The 22,043-nt window shown below is 33.4% G+C and overlaps 1 protein-coding gene across 1 annotated transcript; it reads right to left on the bottom strand.

Annotated features, from left to right (window-relative positions):
• Positions 1 to 351: 351 nt before the first annotated feature.
• LOC144838166 (zinc finger protein 862-like) lies at positions 352 to 2,525 on the bottom strand. Its single transcript, XM_078693526.1, has 3 exons — positions 2,511 to 2,525; positions 1,758 to 2,158; positions 352 to 1,561 (listed from the first exon to the last, which is right to left on the bottom strand). The coding sequence occupies exons 1-3, from the start codon at positions 2,523 to 2,525 to the stop codon at positions 352 to 354; spliced, it is 1,626 nt and encodes a 541-aa protein (XP_078549652.1).
• Between the last annotated feature and the right edge of the window lie 19,518 nt (positions 2,526 to 22,043).

Here is a 22,043-nt window from a genome sequence, read left to right as displayed (position 1 = left end):
TTCTACACTATACGCATCTCTCTAGCTCGGTCGGTCACTCACTCACTCGGTGTTAATCCTGAACGTTTCTATCGTTAAAAAGAAAAAACAAAACGAACTTAACTACTGGTACGTTGTGTGTATAATGTTCCAAAAACGATGGGCTTATACAACTTGGATACAATTAAATTAAATAGAAAATAGAAAGCAAATTGAAACGCATCATAACAATGAACGACTTGCATTTCAGTCTCAAAAGAACTTATTTTCAATCAAAACGGTAATTCATTTCGATAGATGTTGTAATCTTAATCGGGAGGACTGCATGGGTTTCAAGATCGGTCACGGAGTCGAATTGGCAAACTGATGATTTTATGATGATCTGCTTTCCTCACTTATCATCGCAGAGAATCCTCTTCTATCTTTTGCGTTAATCCAAACTTTGAATGCCTCATCATAATTGAATTGTTCGATCTCCTTCGATTCTAAATACAACACCATCAACTCATCCATTAATGATACATTCAGCATGCTACGCGCGTCGGTTTTTATGGCATTGTATGCTGAAATGCCACGTTCGCAGTCGACCGATGTCGTTGGTATTGTTATCCCGATAGCTGATAATTTGGAAATATTGGGAAACGTTGATTGGTTTTCATGTAGGAACATTGTCATGAAATCTTGCAAGTCGCTATCGGCAAACCTCTCCTGTTCCATTATGAACCGCAACAGCTCCCACTCATTGAGTGTCTCCTCTAAGCACACTATATCTTTGTATTGTTTGCTTATTGATGTTAATTTCTTCTTTTGTTCTTCCAGCTCCATCAGCTTTTGATCCCGTGGACTGAGAACCCGGAAGTCGCTCATGATGTTGTTGTCTGGGAACGCTATCGACAACCGTGTAACAAGTTCATCGATAAATTCCTCGGAAGCTTTCTTGAACGTTGTACGCTGGGTCTCAGAGTCTTTCAGGTCGTGCGTTTTGTATGGGACGTATAGATTGGAAGGGTCATAGGTGGATGGAATTATTTTATTAACTTCTTCCAAGTAGGGTCCTGGTGACGTCAGTAGGGATTTCAGTGCTGTAATAGCACCATCAACATGCGGCTTGATGCGATCGTATGATGTTTTCTCGCGCTGCAGAGACAAAGACAGAAAGCCAAGTATGCCCACTGCGTCTGCGAGAAAATGCGTCATTAATACAAACTTTACGGTTCCGATCTGATTGGCAATTCCATGTAAAACAGCTCTTCCTTCTGTGTTTCGATCCACAGCCACTGAGTGCAAGCATGAAATCACACCTCCGATACATCCAGCGAGAGCTTTGACACTGTCATTGAATGATAGCCATCGCGAAAAAAACACTTGCTTAATTCGTTTAGCCTTTTCACCGTGTAGCTCTTTTGATGCGGTAAGGGCTCTCTTCATCTTTGGTGAAAATTTAAGCGCTTTTGCAAATTGATTTAGCACTCCAATATATTTTACAATATATGGTACCTTATTGGCTGCCTTCTCACTTACGAGTTGTAGACGATGTGCCATACAATGAGTAGTTACCAATTGAGGAACACATTCCTTGAACCTAAAAAAAACAGACAAATATTGTATAGCATTATGCCTAATTTTCCAAAATAAATCGCCACGCAGTTGCTCACTCTGTCGGCGACGCGCGGGGGCCACAGCGTACAGTAGCTATTGAATGGAAACACTCGTTATTACGTCAATGCAATTGTTAAACGACATTGGAAAACCAATAAGTAATAACGGTGGTAACGTACCTCGTTGACACTCCAGTGTGAATGCCTGTCATTACACTGGCCCCGTCTGTGGCAAGACCAATCATGTTCTTCTCATCCAAATGATGTTCTACCAATATCGCCTTAGCTGTATTGTAAATGGTGTTGGCGTCCGTCATCATTAATTCTTTTACAGACAGGAATTTAGTAGACAGAAGACCATTGCTATCGACGAAGCGTAGAAAAGCAACAAGAACCGACGCATTTGAGGAGTCCGTAGCTTCGTCCAACTCAATCGAATAGAAGGGGTACGGGCTGCATTTCCTGGCATCTTCTAACTCTGTTCTCACAACACTAGAGAGGGCACAGTAAATGTCCTTTATGGAGTCATGATGCTGGTAATGATTGACACCACGACGAAATGGATGTAAGCTGTTAGCACCCTGTAGACAAAACAAAAAAGATAATAATTTCCGCCTCATGTTAAGAAAACTCAAGTTTATTTAATGATACGTTGCTAATAAGTGAATATGGTGTCCCGCTGCAATGCTTATTCAAACGATAACCAAGTACCGATAGACTTTATATTATAAGCACCGGCGGCGTCCATTTGAGAGCGGTGCTTAGCCGGCCGGGGAAAAAGCAATTTGGTGTGGCGCTTATTATTGGAAATGGCGCTAATGGTCATTTGTTACGGCGTAATTTGATTTATTATTCTTATTTGATGGTGGCAATGAACGATGCATGCCCCGTCAACAATGAATCAATGTTTATAAATATCAATGCAATACTAACATTTAAGACTTGCATCCTAATTAGCTTGGTGGTTTAACATATCAACTACCTATTTACCCATCCATTTATAAAAAGTTACACAAAATGTGGCCAACACAATTGTTTGTCTTTATGAATTGAAACAAATAGCATTGAAGATTGATGAAAAGGACATACTGTATTGTGTCTAATAAATTCCCCCTCCCTAATAAATGTCCCCTCTGAGATTTTTTTTCAATATTGCAATGAGTGCAAGTGACAAAAGTTCATTACATTTAAACGAAAGCGCATCTCTCTTTTACGTGCCCAAAATTCTTCAAATTTGTATTAATGTAATTATTTAGATAATTATCTTCTAAATTGTTATCTTTATATGCCTATTTGATGACGTCATCGTGTTAATAATTGGATTTAAAAGATGGGTCTTGTAATTTCGTCTATTCTACACTGTATATAACATATACAGTTTATTCTGTAAATACTGTAATATGCTGTATACTACATAATAGGTACAATTCAGCACTGTAAACATATTTATTTCATCTCATAGGATGGCATAATAATTGTCAAGGTTCATATAGTTAAGTATGTGCATGTTGCGTTTGCGCGGATAACCCGAACTCGTCAAAGTGACGAGTTCAAATCTATTTTTTTTTTTGGTTATCCGCAACTTAGTTGCGGATAACCCTTGTATTGTAAATATCTTTTTTTTCATCTTCATCATCTTTGTTATTCTTCTTTCTTTCCCGGAATTTTGTTCGCAGCGTATCTCTAATTATGGTCAACATAAGATTGCATAACTTTGTCATAAGATTGACCTGTAGCTGTAGATGTGCAAGAAATTTCGTTATATGACGTTAGAGCCGCGCAGCGTAAGTTACGTGCGATTTTATGAATTTTAATGATTGATCATAGATTATAAACCAAAAGTCATTTTGTATTGACACTTGGTGAAAATTTAAGTCATATCAAGGGCAAACTTTCTATGGATTAAAAATGACACGTTTCACAAGAAGTTACGCGCACACGCGCATTTAAAATTTTAAAATGCGCAAAATTAATTTCTAATCAACTTTCTACGCTGATCATGACATTTTGAGCATGTCAAAATTTCCCACGCGCGCGAAAAAAATTACCCATAAGGTGCGCACGGAGCATAAAAATCATGTGTTTTTCTCTTGAATTATAATTTTACAGTCTTTCCTAGTCATTTTGAAAAAGATTGACATCATTTCAAATTAAAATGACGTCATACGAACAGGTTGATTTAGACCATTTGCGCGCGTTTTAGTTGAAAAATTATAAAATATTGTCAAAATAATGCCAATTTTGAATCTATTATAGCTCTTCAGGATCAAAGGTGACCCCCAATTTTTTTAATTGAATATGTAAGCAGATAAATTGTAGATATGAATTCATGCAGAATTTTTACCTCTCGCATGTTATGACGTCATCGTATGGCTACACGAATGTAAAATATAGGATTCTTGTCTCTTTCGTTATTGCTCATCACATTCAACAGAGCGCATCTCGCTTATACGTATTCCATTTTCCCCGAGATTTTAATATTGTCTACATCAATCAACTATCTTTCGCATGAGTTAAAAATATTTTAATTTTTATGACGTCATCATGTATAAAAATGTAAATAACGTGGGATCCCTATTTTCATCTTTACAGTAAATTTCAATCTGTTATAGCTCGTCCGAATAAAAAGTGATAATCATGATTAAAACGTTTTCTGGAAGCTATTGGATTGTAGATACGAATTCAGGTGAATATTTTGCTAATCGGATGTTGTGGGGTCATCATATGGCCAGTTGAATACAAAAAGTCGTATTTTCATATTTTGCGTCATAGTTCATCACATTTAAAAGAGTGCGCATCTATATTTTACGTATTCAAATTTCTTCTACACGTTAATATGTTGTTGCTGAGATAATTTCCTTCAGAAATTGCTATATTAGTGTTTCATTTTGATACCATCACCATGTTAAAAATTGGAATAAATGGCGGGTCCCGTAATTTCACCTATTCTACACTGTATGTAATATGTATACAGATTATACTGTTTGCATATGACACAAAATTGACAGAATTCAGCACTAACAGCATATCATATTCTTCAGTTCTTGTCATAATTCCATAATCTTTATCTGTGTACAATATTCCAACGTATGACGTGCACGTGGCGTTTGTCGTGGTGCGGATAACTAACTCGGCAAAGTGACGAGTTTCATGTCTAGTTCTTCTTTCTTTCCCGGATTTTTGTCTACAACATATCCCCTATTGCTTGTGAACTTAACTTTGTATAACTTGGTAAAAAGATTGACATTGAAGTGTAGATGTGCAGCCAAGCTTTTCGACGATGTCAGAGCCGCGTTGCGTAAGTTACGCGCGATTTTATGATTTTCTATAACTGATCATAACTGTAGAACCAACAAATATTCTTTCATGAACCTTAGTGAAAATTTAAGTCATATCAAGGGCAAACTTTCTATGGATTAAAAATGGCATGTTTCACAAGAAGTTACGCGCACACGCGCATTTAAAATTTCAAAATGCGCAAAATTAATTTCTAATCAACTTTTTACGCTGATCATGACATTTTAAGCATGTCAAAAATTCCCACGCGCGCGAAAAAATTCGGAGCATGTAAATCATGTGTTTTTCTCTTGAATTATGATTTTACAGCCTATCGTAGTCATTTTAAAAAAGATTGCCATCATTTAAAGTTGAAATGACGTCATACGAACACGTTGATTTAGACAATTTGCGTGCGTTTTAGTTGAAAAAGTTATAAAATATTGTCAAAATGATGCCAATTTTGAATCTATTATAGCTCTTCAGGATCGAAGGTGACCCCCAATTTCTTTAACTTATTATGTTAGAAGATATACTGTAGATATGAATTCATGCAGAATTTTTACCTCTCGGATATTATGACGTCATCGTATGGCCACACGAATGTAAAATATAGGATTTTTTTCTCTTTCGTTATTGCTCATTACATTTAGCAGAGCGCATCTCGCTTATACGTATTCCATTTCCCCCGAGATTTTAATATTGTCTACGTCAATCAACTGTTTTTCGCATGAGTTAAAAATATTTTAATTTTTATGACGTCATCATGTTTAAAAATGTAAATAACGTGGTTCACTTATTTTCATTTTTACAGTAAATTTTAATCTGTTATAGCTCGTCAGAATAAAAAGTGACGCTCTTGATTAAAACTTATTATAGAAGTTGTTGAATTGTAGATATGAATTCATATTCAAATTTTGTATATCTGATGTCATGACGTCATCATATGACCAGTTGAATTCAAAAAGTCATATTTGCATCTCTTGGGTAAAAGTTCATTGCGTTTAAACGAGAGCGCATCTCACTTTTACGTGCCCAAAATTCTTCAAATTTGTATTAATGTAATTATTTAGATAATTATCTTCTAAAATAGTTATCTTTATATGTCAATTTGATGACGTCATCGTGTTAATAATTGGATTTAAAACATGGGTCTCGTAATTTCGTCTATGCTACACTGTATATAACATACAATGTATTCTGTAAATACTGTAATATGCTGTATGCTACAAAATAGTACAATTCAGCACTGTAAACATACTTAATTCATGTCTTATGATGGCCTAATAATTGTCGAGGTTCATATAGTTTAAAGTATGTGCATGTTGCGTTTGCGCGGATAACCCGAACTCGTCAAAGTGACGAGTTCAAATCTAGTTGGTTATTCGCAACTTAGTTGCGGATAACCTATGTGATTGTAAATGTCTTTTTTTTTCATCTTCTTTGTTATTCTTCTTTCTTTCCCGGATTTTTGTCTACAGCATATCCCCTATTGCTTGTGAACATAACTTTGTATAACTTGGTAAAAAGATTGACATTGAAGTGTAGATGTGCAGCCAAGCTTTTTGATGATGTCAGATCCGCGTTGCGTAAGTTACGCGCGATTTTATGAATTTCTATAACTGATCATAACTTTAGAACCAACAAATATTTTTTCATGAAACTTAATAAAATTATAATTCATATCATGGGTCAACTTTCTATGGATTAAAAATGGCATGTTTCACAAGAAGTTATACGCGCACACGCATTTAAAATTTCAAAATGCGCAAAATTAATTTCTAATCAACTTTTTACGCTGATCATGACATTTTGAGCATGTCAAAAATTCCCACGCGCGCGAAAAAATGTACGCGTAAGGTGCGCGCGGAGCATGAAAATCATGTGTTTTTCTCTTGAATTGTAATTTTACAGCCTTTCCTAGTCAGTTTAAAAAAGATTGACATCATTTCAAATTAAAATGACGTCATACGAACACGTTGATTTAGACCATTTGCGCGCGTTTTAGTTGCAAAAGTGACAACATATTGTCAAAATTATGCCTATTTTGAATCTATTATAGCTCCTCCGGTTCATCCATGACCCCCAATTTTTTTTATTTAATATGTAAGCAGATATGTTGTAGATATGAATTCATGCAGAATCTTTACCCCTCGGATGTTATGACGTCATCGTATGGCCACACGAATGTAAAATATAGGATTTTTTACTCTTTCGTTATTGCTCATCACATTAAATAGAGCGCATCTCGCTTATACGTATTCCATTTCCACAGATATTTTAATACTCTCTAGGTCAATCAACTATCTTTCGCATGAGTTAAAAATATTTTAATTTTTATGACGTCATCATGTATAAAAAAGTAAATAACGTGGGTCCCCTATTTTCATCTTTACAGTAAATTTCAATCTGTTATAGCTCGTTAGAATAAAAAGTGATAATCATGATTAAAATGTTTTCTGGAAGCTATTGGATTGTAGATACGAATGTATGTGAATATTTTGCCAATCAGATGTTGTGATGTCATCATATGGCCAGTTGAATTCAAAAAGTCATATTTTCATCTCTTGCGTAAAAGTTCATTGCGTTTAAACGAGAGCGCATCTCACTTTTACGTGCTCAAAATTCTTCATATTTGTATTAATGTAATTATTTAGATAATTGTCTTCTAAAATAGTTTTCTTTATATGTCAATTTGATGATGTCATCATGTTAATAATTGGATTTAAAAGATGGGTCTCGTAATTTCGTCTATGCTGCTACACTGTATATAACATAATACAGTGTATTCTGTAAATACTGTAATATGCTGTATGCTACAAAATAGGTACAATTCAGCACTGTAAACATATTTAATTCATGTCATAGGATGGCATAATAATTGTCGACGTTCATATATTTTAAACGTATGTGCATGTTGCGTTTGCGCGGATAACCCGAACTCGTCAAAGTGACGAGTTCAAATCTAGTTTTTCTATATTCTTCTTTCTTTCCACGAATTTTGTTGCACGCATATCTCTAATTCTGGCTAACATTAGATTGTATAACTTTGTCATAAGATTGACCTGTAGCTGTAAATGTGCAAGAAACTTTGTTTTATGAATTTCGAGTCGCGCAGCGCAAGTTACGCGCGATTTTATGATTTTCAATGATTGATCATAGATTAAAAACCAAAAGTCATTTTGTATTGAAACTTTGTGAAAATTTAAGTCATACCATGCGCAAACTTTCTATGGATTAAAAATGGCATGTTTTACAAAAAGTTACGGGCGCACACGCGTTTAAAATTTCAAAATGCGCAAAATCAATTTCTAATCAACTTTCTACGCGTTTCATGTCATTTTGAGCATTAAAAAAATTCCCACGTGTGCGCAATTTTTTTACACGCGTGTGCGCACGTAGCTCAAAATTCTTTTTTTTTTGCTTGATTTTTGTTTTTTCAACCTTTTCTAGTAATTTTACCAACTTTCAAACAATTTCGACTTAAAATCACGTCATACGAGCACGTAAAATTGAACAATTTGCGCGTGTTTTTGATGAAAAAGTTAAAAAATTCGTCAAATTATGCCTTTTTTTAAAAAGTCATAGATTTCAAACTACGTTGTGAAAATTTTTAAAATTACAGATTCTGGAAGTAAATGAGTTGTAGATATCGAATCATGCATCAATATGGCTAACCGGACATTGTGACGTCATCATATGGCCACTCGAAAATAAAATATATGATTTTTGTCTTTTTCGTCTTAGCTCATCACATTTAATAGAGCGCATCTCCACTTATCCGTATTCCATTTCCCCCAATTGTTTATATTTTCTAGGTCAATCAATTATCTTTCGCATGATTTACCATTTTTAAAATTGTGATGACGTCATCATGTTCAAAAGCGTCAATAACTTTGGTCACTTATTTTCTCCTATTTTGCACTGTATGTAGTACGTATACAGTATATAGTGTATACTGTATATACTTAGAAGTGACAAAAAATAGAGAGCACACTAACATTTTTTCAATGGCATAATCGTTATACTGCGCGCAATATTCTAACGTATGACGTGCACGTGGCGTTTGCGCTGCGGATAACCTAACTCGTCCGTAGTGACGAGTTCAAATCTAGTGTCTATTGATATTACAGCAGTGATAAACGTGTGCATGGACCAGTGCGATAGAATATTGAATTATTGCTGTTGAAAAAAGGAGGCAGGCTAGAGATAACTTGCACATTACCTTTTTCCTCAACATATAAAGAACTTATTGCATGCTTTAAAGCAGTTTGTTAGTTATTGGGTGTTAAAATTTACCTCTTATAAATGACCCCCTTTTTGGAAAAATTAGACACAATACAGTACATTTCATTTTAAACAATGATCAATGTTGTATTTAACTTTAATCATTTCAGTTCACTAATGGATCGTGTAAGAAATGTCATTCGTGGTAAGAAAAGAATGTTATTATTAGTTTCTGGAAAGATGCTTGCAAATGATGAATATCAACTTACAACAAGATTTTGTAAGCCGACAGATAAAAAGGTTAATTACTATTTGTTGTTAAACTGTATTTGAATAATGTAGTTTTTATTTACTTACAGCTGTTTATAGATATAATAACTATTCAATACAGTAGTTGCTTTTTTCCCAATTTCTTCAATAAAGGATATTTGTTACTGAGTTGATCTTGTATTTGATCGATAATACTGTAGCTTAGAGCAAACACTGAATTAAATTGGCATAATGCTTTCTCTTATTTTTATCAATTTTAAAATGGTGCAGTATGAAAAGGGCACGATCAAGTGGAAAAAATGCATTGTGATAAACCCATTCCAACTTCAGACCCGAGTATTCACAGGCACTAAATTTAAAATTAAAATTAATATTGAAGACAGAAAATAGTATATTTGCTGAAACTTTTAGCATCATGGTTCTAAAGTTTGCTTCTGTTACAGTTAAAATTTGTAGTAATTGTGTACTGTACATAATTAAAGACCCATTCCCTAAAAAAACATTAAACCAGGTCATTCCTTGTGTTAAATGTACGTTTTATGGTAAATTAGGATAAAAAAAGAGAAACAATGCATTACAGTAGGTGGAGATTTGTACTCTCGGAGTACCCTCTAGTTCTTTCTGTTTTTGCCAGAATCTGTTGATAAAAATTGGGAGTTAGAAGTCTTCCATTTGTTTTTGGCCCACGATCGATCGAAAAGTGGGTAAATTACAGAAGATAAAAAATATCAGTCCGCGCTCAATGCATGTTGGGATTTATAGCGGACCACTTAAATTATTAGAATCAACTTATTATTTAACCATATAATATTTATTTTTACATTAAATGTAGTTTGTGACCATAAATTAGATCTAAAAAAATGTAGGGAATGGGACTTTAATTACACTGTCAAGATGTAAACATGACCAATAAATAACATATTATTTAAAATATGTTGTTTGTACAGTATTACATGTATATTTCAGATGATATATGAAGAATACGGAAATCATGGTGAGCAGATGTTAGAACCACCTACACAAATACTCTGTATGTATAAGGACATGGAAATTACTGTTAGAGTATTAGACCAGCAATGGAAAATCCAGGGAAGATCTGAAATATCACAGGTAAAAACATTTGTTGAATAAAAATGTATGACTGTACACACTATTATACAAATTATAGACATTATATAATGCTGTGGTAGGTTGAAATGGTGATGAATATAATTATATTAAAACTCCATTGCTATCCAAAGCATACTATAAACACAGTGTATATTATTTTATTTGACGATTTTGTATCACAATGCTGTGTATTATTTTTTTAATGTAAATGAATTAGCTTTTCGTAAACATTTTGAGAATTTTTTTGAAGAATACTGTGCATTGTAGTAGGCTATGTGCCATCTATAACTACTCATCGAACAAAATCCAAGCGCCATCTTCGATATTTGGTTCAAGATAGAAATAGTGGATTAGTTGAATAAAAGAACTGTAGAACATTAGGTGTGTTATAAAACAAATAATGTTGTTGAGGATGCACACTTTTATTTGCAGTACCCTTTGCAAAAAAGCCGTATACGATCCGTATACGCTGAAAACGTATACGACGTATACGGATCGTATACGACTTCACTGTTTACATTATTTCCACTCTGTTGCTCCACAAAGAGTTGCCGTCGTATACGTTTAGCATACGTAACGTATACGTTGTTTATTCATGATAAGAATATCTAGCTAGCACCAGCCACTAGTCTATTAGTATTATTATTAGTATAGTAGTAGTAGGAGCTAGGACATAAGACCATATTTATTTCTATTTATTAGATAGCCTAGGCTACCAATAAAATTCAAACAACGTTTTTCGCAAGTCAATAAAATACGCTAAACAGGTATACTACTACTAGGTAGGCCTAGAAAGGACAAGACAAGGGGCCATTTTCACGATGTTGTTTGTAGTTTTCCTTTATAAAATATGACAGAGGTCAGTAAGTTCAGCCGCCGACGACGACCGAGCGTCGCTCGGTTGCCTACAGTTGCAACTCGTGGTCGACTCGGCTCTCTGGTGGCCAATCATGCATATCATCAGGTACGTCGCGTCGTTTGATCTTCTCAATTCGTCACACCACATGCGAGCTTTGGGTGGTCAAATTACATCGTTTATGTTAAGCGATATTATTCCGCGACATGTGTTGTAGTATAGCATGGAGATGGAGTAACAATAATTTGGCAAATAATGCCGAAGAGGAAAACCATGATCCAAAACAAAAGTGGGATGTGTTGATATGTACATTAACATTATTATATGTTCTCCGTTGTCGTCTTTACTCTTTAATATTTACATTAATGATTTGAGTGGTATACTTAATCAGGTAAACGATTTCATTCAAATTGGAGATTGTCATATGAATCATCTTCTTATGCAGATGACTTAGTGCTTGTTAGTGATACAGTGAAAGGTCTCCAAAAATGAATAAATAAACTTGAACTTTATTGTGATACTTGGAAACTTACTGTAAACACTACAAAATCCAAAATTATGGTTTTTAAAAATGGCCGCAATTTAAGGAACATTGAAAAATGGAAGTATAAAAATATTCAATTAAAAATTGTTAATTCGTATAATTATCTTGGTGTTATTTTTAGTTCAAATGGTGCATGGAACAACTCAATGCAACATAATCAACAAAAAGCAAATCAAAGTTTATTCTGCTTAAAATCATTTATTTATCGTAACTTATCTTTTCTTCCAATTAATACATGGAACCATATTTTTGATGTGAAAATACTTCCTATTTTAACGTATGGAAGCGAAATCTGGGGAATGTCAGATAGCACAAACATTATTGAAAAAACACATACTAAATTTTGTGGATATTTATTGCAAGTTGGGAAAAATGCACCAAATGCCGCTGTTACTTCTGAGTTAGGTAGATTACCACTTTCTTTGGATTGTTTAGTTACAGTTATAAGATTTTGGTTACATATTATTACTTTAGATCATGACAGATTCATTTTTAAGTGTTATGAGTTTCAACTCAGAAAAGTTAACCGTAATGAGAATTGTTGGGCACAACAGGTCAAACACTTACTTTTTTCTACTGGTTTTGGTTATATATGGTTACAACAATATGTTAATAGTAAAGGTTTATTTTTGAGAGAATTTAAGTTGCGCTTATGTGATATTGAAAAACAAAAATGCATTCAAAAATTTAGTTTACATAATAAGTTAAGGCTCTTTTCTCTTTATAAAAAAGAAATATGTTTAAGTTATCACTTGACCAACATCATTAATTTTAAAGACCCCTTACCTGCAATTTTGGACGTTTTTTGGAAAATAATACATATATATCACTTTCAAAACATTAAACCATGTCATTCCTTGTCTTAAATGTACGTTTTATGGTAAATTATGATAAAAAGTGAGAAACAATGCACTACCTAAGTAGCTCGCGGCGATCGACCTCTCGTGGACGGTCTTAGGCCTAGCCTAGCTAGGCTTAGTTTTGTAGGCCTAGCTGGTAAACATCGGTAACGTACAAACATCGCCCGAACATCGTACGCTAGCTATATACCTAGCCTGATGTTGTATAGTTGCTGCATTAATTGTCTTTCTATTTTTGCCAGACTCCGTTGATACAAATTGGGGAAAACCCGGTATTTTCGCTGAAAAGTTAGGAGTCTTCCATTTGTTTTGGCCTCACGATCGATCGAAAGGTGGGCGAATTACAGGTGAAAAACAAAAATATCAATCCGCGCGCAATGCATTTTGGGATTTATAGCGGGCCGCTATAATTATTAGAATCGACTTATTTTTCACATTTTTAACCGTTTAAAGACGAAAAAAGTTATCGCAATAGGACCATATAGTATTATTTTTACATTAAATATAGTTTGTGATCTTAAATTAGATCTAAAAAACGTAGGGAAGGGGGCTTTAAACAAAGAAGATTATTAACTAAGTTACGTTTAGGGATATTGGAGGTAGAAATTGAAAAGGGCAGATGGGAGGGTGTAGAAAGGTATAAGAGAACGTGTAAATTATGTAAAAAGAACATTATTGAGGATGAATATCATTTTATTTTGCAATGCACATTTTACAATGATTTAAGAAAAAGTTTTATTCCAAGATTTATTCGTGTTTTTCCATCTATTAATAAGCTATGTTTATTACTTTCCAACACAAATTTTACTTATAATTTAGGAAAATACGTCTACTTTGCTTTTGAAAGAAGAAACCATTATCTTAAGTTATAGTTATTTTTTATTTGTTTGTATTAGGGCCAAAGGCCAATATACATTGAATTAATAAAAAGGGAAAGAAAGTAAAAAAAAAAAATATAATAATAATAATTATTATTTAACGATGAATACAATCGGATTTTGAATATGAAGTTGATCACTTCCGTAGAAAAAAATTAAAAAACAAAATTAGTTATAGTAAATACAATTATATCGAATTTCAATTGTTTCCCGGTTAAGCGAACAGATTGAATTGCTTTCATTTATCTCAGCGGTATTTCTGCTTGGTGATTAAGAAATCATAAAACATGTCTTTAAAAAATAACCACCCTCAACTGTAAATAACAAATTAAATAAGTCTACTAAACATTGTTGATTTCCCATGGACCCAACAATTACCCAACTATTTCATTCATAATTGTTTATTTGTAACAGTTTATTTGAAATCCTTGTCCTTTGTTAATTCAATTGTGTGACAATTAAATTAGATTGTACATGCTGATGCTGTATATTATGTAAAAAGATGAGTCATGTTTATCAGATTCTTGAAAAAGATCAAAACTTCGAATTCTCAAAATGTGTTCTAGTTATATCTTTATTTGGAGTTAGACTCGTACTACATTCATTAAAATGATAAACAAATATCCAGCAGCCGTGTGTACAAAAAAACTATTAGCTACTAATATTGTACACAATTTATTACATGTAACACATATTCAATATTATAGTAAAACGTCTATACGTCAATACGTAGTTACAAGGCGGTATCCTCGCAACTAGGCTCATAGTTGTTTACCACTCCAACATATGATATGAATAAAGCCTATCTTATTAAATAGTATCTCGCGCCCGCGCATATACAACAAAAAGTTACAAAGGTTCACATATTTATATTAACGATTTTTTTTTAAATTTACGAATTAATTAAATAAAAATATAATTAAATACCGCTTGGCCTGTCAGCGTTTACCAGGGAGATGTAAAATAAGTATTTAACATTTACCTGGTTTTACTACGTTCGCGTACAATTTATCATTTGGATTTTGAAGTTACATGTAGGTTATGTTAAATTGTATTCATCAGTGACAATTCTAGGAAATTCACAGCAATTAGTTCTGATGCCTAAAATAGTAAAATGCTTTAAAACGTCAGAGCTTCTTTTTTTGTATTTTTGGCTGTTGAATGTTTTGTAGGCACCCCCTAACTTTGCAACGATGATATCCATAATGCATCGTATTTCCATTTCACCGTTGTTGATTTACTACTAGCTAGAGTAGGTTATTAAAATAATACAATATAACCAAATCTAATATATAGGGGAAAGCTAGCTAGCTTATTTTCACAATGAGTGTACCACAGACTCTTTTCCTTGGCGTATTTTTCCCAGGCCTAGTTACTCTTAGTTTACTAGAGCTGCTGCAGTAGCTAGTTACTGCATGTTCGATCTATACAATTACAATATGCCTATAGCCTAGCTAGCTAGAAGTCATCGAATTTACTATCTACTTTGGCCCACTGTAACTAGGCATACACCCCATTTTTTATTTTTTTTATGGCGAGTTAAAACCCGTAGCAAAAAAATCCTGTTGGACAACAACACATGATTGAAAATGAATGAAATCTGATCCATCCATGTGATGCATGCATGCAGCACACACAACACAGGCACGTTTTGGGCGAATGTATTTGGATCATTCCATATATATAATAGGGAGCCACATGTATTCTACATTTTTATTACATCGTAATTTATGGATTTTACGTACTCGTTTTAAATTTAATATACTGCAGGCCCAATTTAATATTTATTTATTTATTTCCAAGTACATTATTATTAATTAAAGCACTTTCAAATTAATAACAGCACATTTTGTATGATTCACTTATTAATGGAACGTACCAAAGGTAAAGAAATAGCAGAGGGGATAAACAAGACGGAACAGCCTGGGTGGGTTTTTATGCTTGATAGAAAAATAACGTCTTGTAAAATACAGCACCAATGCTATCGTCGTCTTGTAAAAAGAGGGACAGTCCCTTTTCGCTTGGTAATATGATGTATACACACGTCGTATCGTATACGGATCGTATAATTAGGAAATTGTTTATAAATGATCATATACGGTTCGTATATGTTTATTATGTGGGCAGGAACTTCCGAATTGGCGTATACGTTTCGTATACGAAATGGACTTCCTATACGAAACATATAAGAAACGTATGTAAATCGTATACGTTCGTATACGGCTTTTTTGCAAAGGGTATAGCCATTTTTATATTTCTCATTGAGACAAAAAACTCTTTGAGTTGAATGAAAACATTACCAGTATAAACAAAAATTATTAAAAAAAATGTATTCACCAAAGCAATCAATTTAACTACAGTGCCTTTGAGCTGTAACTTTTTATCTGAGTATGGCTCCTCTTTTTTTCCTAGACTGTCACTGCTGAATACCTATGGCGTGGAGCACCATTGAAGAATTTTCTTTTAAAAAGAGGTAATTCATCAACAAAAGTCCTAAAGGCAACAGTATCACTGTCACAAGAGTCAAATGATATTGATCCAGTGGAAGTGAATTGTAAGTATTTAAAATGCAACAACAAGTCTAAATGTATGATGTAATAAAGAAATGTAGTATTCAAAAAACGGTAATCAGACATTAACCATCCATGACAATAACTAGCCATTATTGACTGTACCATTGTTGTGGTGGAAACAATGTAGGTGTTGGCTTGTTTTTTATCTAGCACTACAATACACTTTAGTTACATTTCTAGTTCCTAAAACACCTTAATTCCTCCACATATCAAGCAGATAATTCTTATTTCGAATATCGCTTGGGTGGTTTTTTTTCTCATTCTCACAGATTTCCTCATCTTAATTTTTGTTTTTGTATTATTTAATTTCCAGGATAATATCACTGGTCGAGTTTTTCTATACATATATATATATATAAATCTGGTTTCTTTTTTTATTGAAATAATGATTATATAATTTATTTGTTATAGGCTATGTTGAGACATCAAGACCAAATCTAGGTATGTTATTATTATTAATTATGGTAATGATGTAGATTAAGTACGTTTTCACCTTGACCAGAGGAATGGCATGAGCCAATACATCTGAGGCAGATACTAGATGCAGCTGCTACCATAAGGGTCAGCCCCTGTGTTGATTTCAAATGCCTGATGGAACCCTAGCTTCATATATACAGCACTGATATTCCTAGATGGTCTCCCATCCAAGCTACAACCAGGTCCAACATTGCTTAACTTTGGTGATCAGACAAGAAAACCAGTGTTTCAACGTGACAAGGCCATATTACATGTAGTGAACAAACATAAACAGACTACAATTTTTAGAATTTAATTAATATAATATAGGTTATATTCCGGCCAATATGAAAAGTTTTATGGTAAGTTCCGGTCAAGTTGCAGGCATCTATAACTACACTTTGCTAGCACGCTATGAGAAAAAGACTTTTAAACCATGATACTTTATAGCAAATATATTTACTGTAATTTTTAGCTAATTTGTTTCATCCCATGCCGGTACAGGTGTGTCTTCTGGTACAGGTGTGTCTTCTGGTGCAGGTGTGTCTTCTGGTACAGGTGTGTCTTCTGGTGCAGGTGCATGGATCCGAAGTATTAGGCAAGGTAATAATACTCTTTAGTACTTACATTTAGAAAATATATATAATAAATGTATGCTTTTTTAATACAGATACAATGCAACATTTTCACCGGAAATGTCTTGAATATGTGACCTACTATTCCCTACTATTCTACTCATAGACTGGAATTGTCATGGTCAATAAAAACAATAACATCGTTGTATTGTCACGATATTATTGCTCTTACTGACTATGACGTCATTTGATTGCACATGTGAAAATGTTATTTTCATTAAATGCAGCATATGTGGTTATCCTATAGTATATCCTTTTTAGATTTCCTTTGTTTTATGTTTAATTATCGTCGAGTGTTATCGTCCTAGTGTAAATGGGCCTTTATTTAGAGTTTTAGTTGATAGAAGATTTTTTTTATCATTGTCAGTGCTGTCATAGTTTTGCACAATATATATTTTAAATCAAACTCATTTTGATTGGAATCAGTGAAAATAATCATTGTCAAAATAATGGCCAGTAATTTTATTTGCAGATTCTAAAACTTACAACAATTTCCGAATTCTAAAAGCTAATCTTGGTAAATGCTTTGTCTATGAAAGATACCGTTTGCTAAGGTTCCTACTATTTGATAAGTTGGATGTCAGTGAAATTACAAATATAAATTTCAATGGACATGACTTACTCAATCACCTTGAACACGAAGGTTTAATCAAAATAATGGCCAGTAATTTTATTTGCAGATTCTAAAACTTACAACAATTTCCGAAATCTAAAAGCTAATTTTGGTAACTGCTTTGTCGGTGAAAGATACCGTTGGCTAAGGTTCCTACTATTTGATATGTTTGATGTCAATGAAATTACAAATATAGATTTCAATGGACATGACTTACTCAATTCACTTGAAGACAAAGGTTTAATCTCACCAACTAATGTTAACTTGCTGTTAGAGATTACAAAAACATCTGAAATAGCACAGGCCAAAGATCTTGTATCAAAGTATATGACAGACAACAAGGTTGAGAATAAAAATACAGGTAAAAAATCCAAGTTGTCGCCTTACAGAAAGCAACTGTTTAAGACCTTGAAACGACTTGACCCAGATGCATTACGTAATGTTACTTCTTACTATGCCTTGAGAAGATATAACTTCTCCAATGTATGGGATGCAGTTCTCCATCTGGAGAAAGAGGAAGAATTAGCAGATGATCCAGGCAAAATACAAATATTTGCAGATCGTCTTGGAGGAAAAGCAAGAAAAATACTGTTGGAGTATAATGTTGTTACAGAATTCGAAGGTAATTGTAATGTAACTATTCACATCTTTCATTTGTTTTAAAATTTTACATGATGTTAAATTAGTTTTTTTAAAAAAACATGAAAAATATTCCAATTGAACAGTCAAATGAGTTACTGAGTTTCCTATTTTTACATGCGCTGATAATTGGTTGTACATCGAATATATGACGTCATATATATTATTATTTACACCTATTCTTCTTAATTTTAATAATAGAAAATTATGATTTATGCTGTCAAAGGCATGTTTGAGATCAACGAAGCAACACAATATTCTACGCCTTTTTTTATTTAGATATTTTTGAATTATGCTGTTAAGAATTAAATATATGCGGAATCCCTTGCGAAAAACCTGATTGTTCTTGATAAATAATGTTATTGTTTTCAGTATGGTTAGTTATTCTAGTGTTAAGGATGTTTAAAAATATTTTGCCAAGAATTGGAATTAGAGAAATGCCCCTATATTAAATACTAGGCTAGGCCATGGAGGAACCCTCCATGGCTAGGCTTACCAAATATTTATTTTGTTTTCAAATTTAGCACCAGCTGAACCACTGTTTCAATAGAAAAAAAAATATTCCTTGGCTGTACTGCTAATAACTAATTGTACTGTATATTCAGTACATTGGGTGGGGTTTTAAACACCAAGCCCTTCCAAGTCCCACAAAGTATAACTAAGCTCTACCAAGTGTATAAAGTGTATATTTTACAAAATATTTATATTATACAAGCATGCAGAGTGTTAATTGCATTTTAATCAATAAATACATTTAGAGCAATTATGACACATTGTACATTCTAGGCTGATGGATTATTTAAATTTTTTTTATTATTATTATTTTACAAAAGTAAAGACATGCATTCACTTTATGTCCACTGCCTCCGCAGGAAAAGTATATTATTTATTAAGTTTGGTTTTGCTCTTGTCAGCATCATAATGTTATCAGACAATACATTTTCCTTACTAAATCTTTTTGTTGCGGTTCTTCAATTCTTCTTCAATTTAGTGTGAATGGCATTACTCCTGTACTATTCGGTGAGGTTGAATATTTTAAAGCATGAACTTATTCTGTACATATGAGCCTATTCACAGACTTAAACCTATTCATATTACTATGAATTCATTCACAATCATGATGAACTTATTCATAAATATGATTTTTTAAATAAAATATAAAAACCACTTTATAAGACCACGGATTACATTTTCGATTCATCAAAGGAACATGTATACCAGTAAATCTTATTACAAAACATCTTGGATAAATCTGGATACTCATAAATATATTTCTAAATTTGAAAATAGTGTATGTTACAGTTTGCAACAACATATCTATTTTCTTTAGATTCCTATACAATACAAGTACAGTAATGATATTTCCTTATACATATTTTTACATTTAGTCCAACAGTTTTGAACATCTTTACAACGTAAAGATATTTTCATACTCATCTTCAATATTACATCGTTCAAAATGGTAATTTTCCATTTATACATTTTTTCGTATACAAGAAATTAAATAATGCAGGGAGTTAAAAATAAAATTATCTAATTTTCAAATTTCATTCCAACTCAATTCATACATATCTTTTCCATTTTTCTTAATTTTATGATATACATAATTGTTTTCATGATCAGTTCTAGACATCTCAATACAAATAAATTTTGTGTTATATCAGAATATCATAGACATTGGTTGTGGTTGAAAATTTTAGGTAGGCCGTGAAAACGAACCCACCCCCCCCCCCCCTCTAATTTCTACGACATTCTAGCAAAGTGGGGTTGACAATTTTAGATAGGCCCTAAAAAAACGAACCCCCTCTAATTACTATGATATTCTGATATATAACCAATTTTTTTTATTTATGTCTAAGTTGAGAACTTATTGATTATGAAAATATTGATGAATATCAATATAGAACTTTAAAAAAACAGAGGGGACATTCTAGCAAAGGGAGGGTTGAAAATTGTAGATAGGCCGCATGAAAATGACTGTTAAAGATAGGATATTAGTAAGCTGTCTCCTAAGGCGTTGCAGTACTGTTGCATATCGTTCCACTCTTAAACTATATTCTGTAATTGATTCATCATACACTTCATATAACAAGGTAAGTTTAATATATACAGCTGATGATTGTACTAGCATAGTGTTCCTTAAGTATTTCCCATGACTCTTTACCTTTATCTGGAGTGTTACGCATGTCACGATCATCGTGGATTACAAATTTCTGAGTACGCTTTCAAGTTGGGCGCATCGTCTGATGGTGTTGCCTTGCCAGTTATTGTGTCTGTCAATTTCATTCCAGCCAGATGGGCTAGTAGAAAATGAGTGGACCATAATGTTCTGCTTCCCCGTCAAAATAAAGTCGCTTAGAGCTTGTGATGCTGGGCCCACAACCTGTTGGATTTGGCTCGGCCATTTTAGGTTAGGTCCTAACATGTGAAGGACACCAACACTCAATTGAAATTAATTGCAAAAATAGTATTTCTATGCTATGTACGCTATGTGCACAAAAGTGCAAACAATTTTGTTATGCTCAAAATGCGAAATTGATTTTGAGTATTTTTAACACACTATTTTTATTTTATAAAAGAGGCATTCCACAGTAATTGCGACATAAGTTGACAATTTTAAAATTGTGTATTGTGCTGTACATAAATTTGAACATATTCAGATTTGATTTATTAAGTCATTCATACATAGTACAATGTTAATTGTTTTCTTGGCAGAAAAACACAAACAAAACAATACACATAGAGCATATTTAATGTATGTACAACTAGAGGGTACTCCGAGAGTACAAACCTCCGCCTACTGTAAAATTCCCCTACATAAAATGTCCCCGGAAATTAGTTCTAAGTGTAAATAGGCTAACTGCACACTACAAAGTTGAGAATGAGAGTCTGGTGTAATGGTTATGTATCCAGCCTCTCACAGTTGAGATTGCTGGTTCAAGTCAAGTTTTTTTTTTTTTAGTTTTTTTTTTTTTCTTTTTTTTTTGTGGACCTTGATCTTTGACCCTGACCCTTTAAAATTTAAACATAATTATATGATGAGTCATTGATCATTGTGGCTAAGTTTGGTGAGAATCGAATAAAAACTGTGGTCTCTAGGAAGTAAAATAGTTTTTTGTTAGTTGTGACCTTTCCCCTCACAATCGAAATCGTCCAAGCTTTTGGGGCATCATTGTGGCCAAATTTGGTGAGAATCGGATGAAAACTGTGGCCTCCAGGCTGTTCACAGACACACACACACAACATACAGGGGTGAAAACATAACCTCCTTGGTGGAGGTAATAATAATTTATTATTAGGGCCTTACGAAAACGGATACGTCACGCACACGTATTCGTTTTTCGTAAGCCAGTAAAAATCTGTTTCGCATGGCAACGAAATATTGAGGGTGCCGTCCAAAATATGACTGCGGTAAACTTGAGCGAAGCGCAGGTACGTGTTGCTTGGTGCTTAACTGCCTAGGCCTAGCGTAACATCAAAGCGAGTGAGGACTTTAAAAACTGCTATTTATCAAAATTGACCTGGGATT

The sequence above is a fragment of the Antedon bifida genome, chromosome 3 (genome assembly GCF_963402885.1).
Source record: "Antedon bifida chromosome 3, ecAntBifi1.1, whole genome shotgun sequence".
NCBI classification, from domain to species: Eukaryota; Metazoa; Echinodermata; class Crinoidea; order Comatulida; family Antedonidae; genus Antedon; species Antedon bifida.
Note: the sequence above shows the minus strand (reverse complement) of the source record. Positions and strands in the feature narration are given on the sequence as shown.

Coding starts and splice junctions, on each gene's coding strand:
- LOC144838166 (XM_078693526.1), bottom strand. Junction 1,562..1,757: donor CACACTGGAGTGTCAACGAG/GTACGTTACCAC, acceptor TGTTTTTTTTAG/GTTCAAGGAATGTGTTCCTC.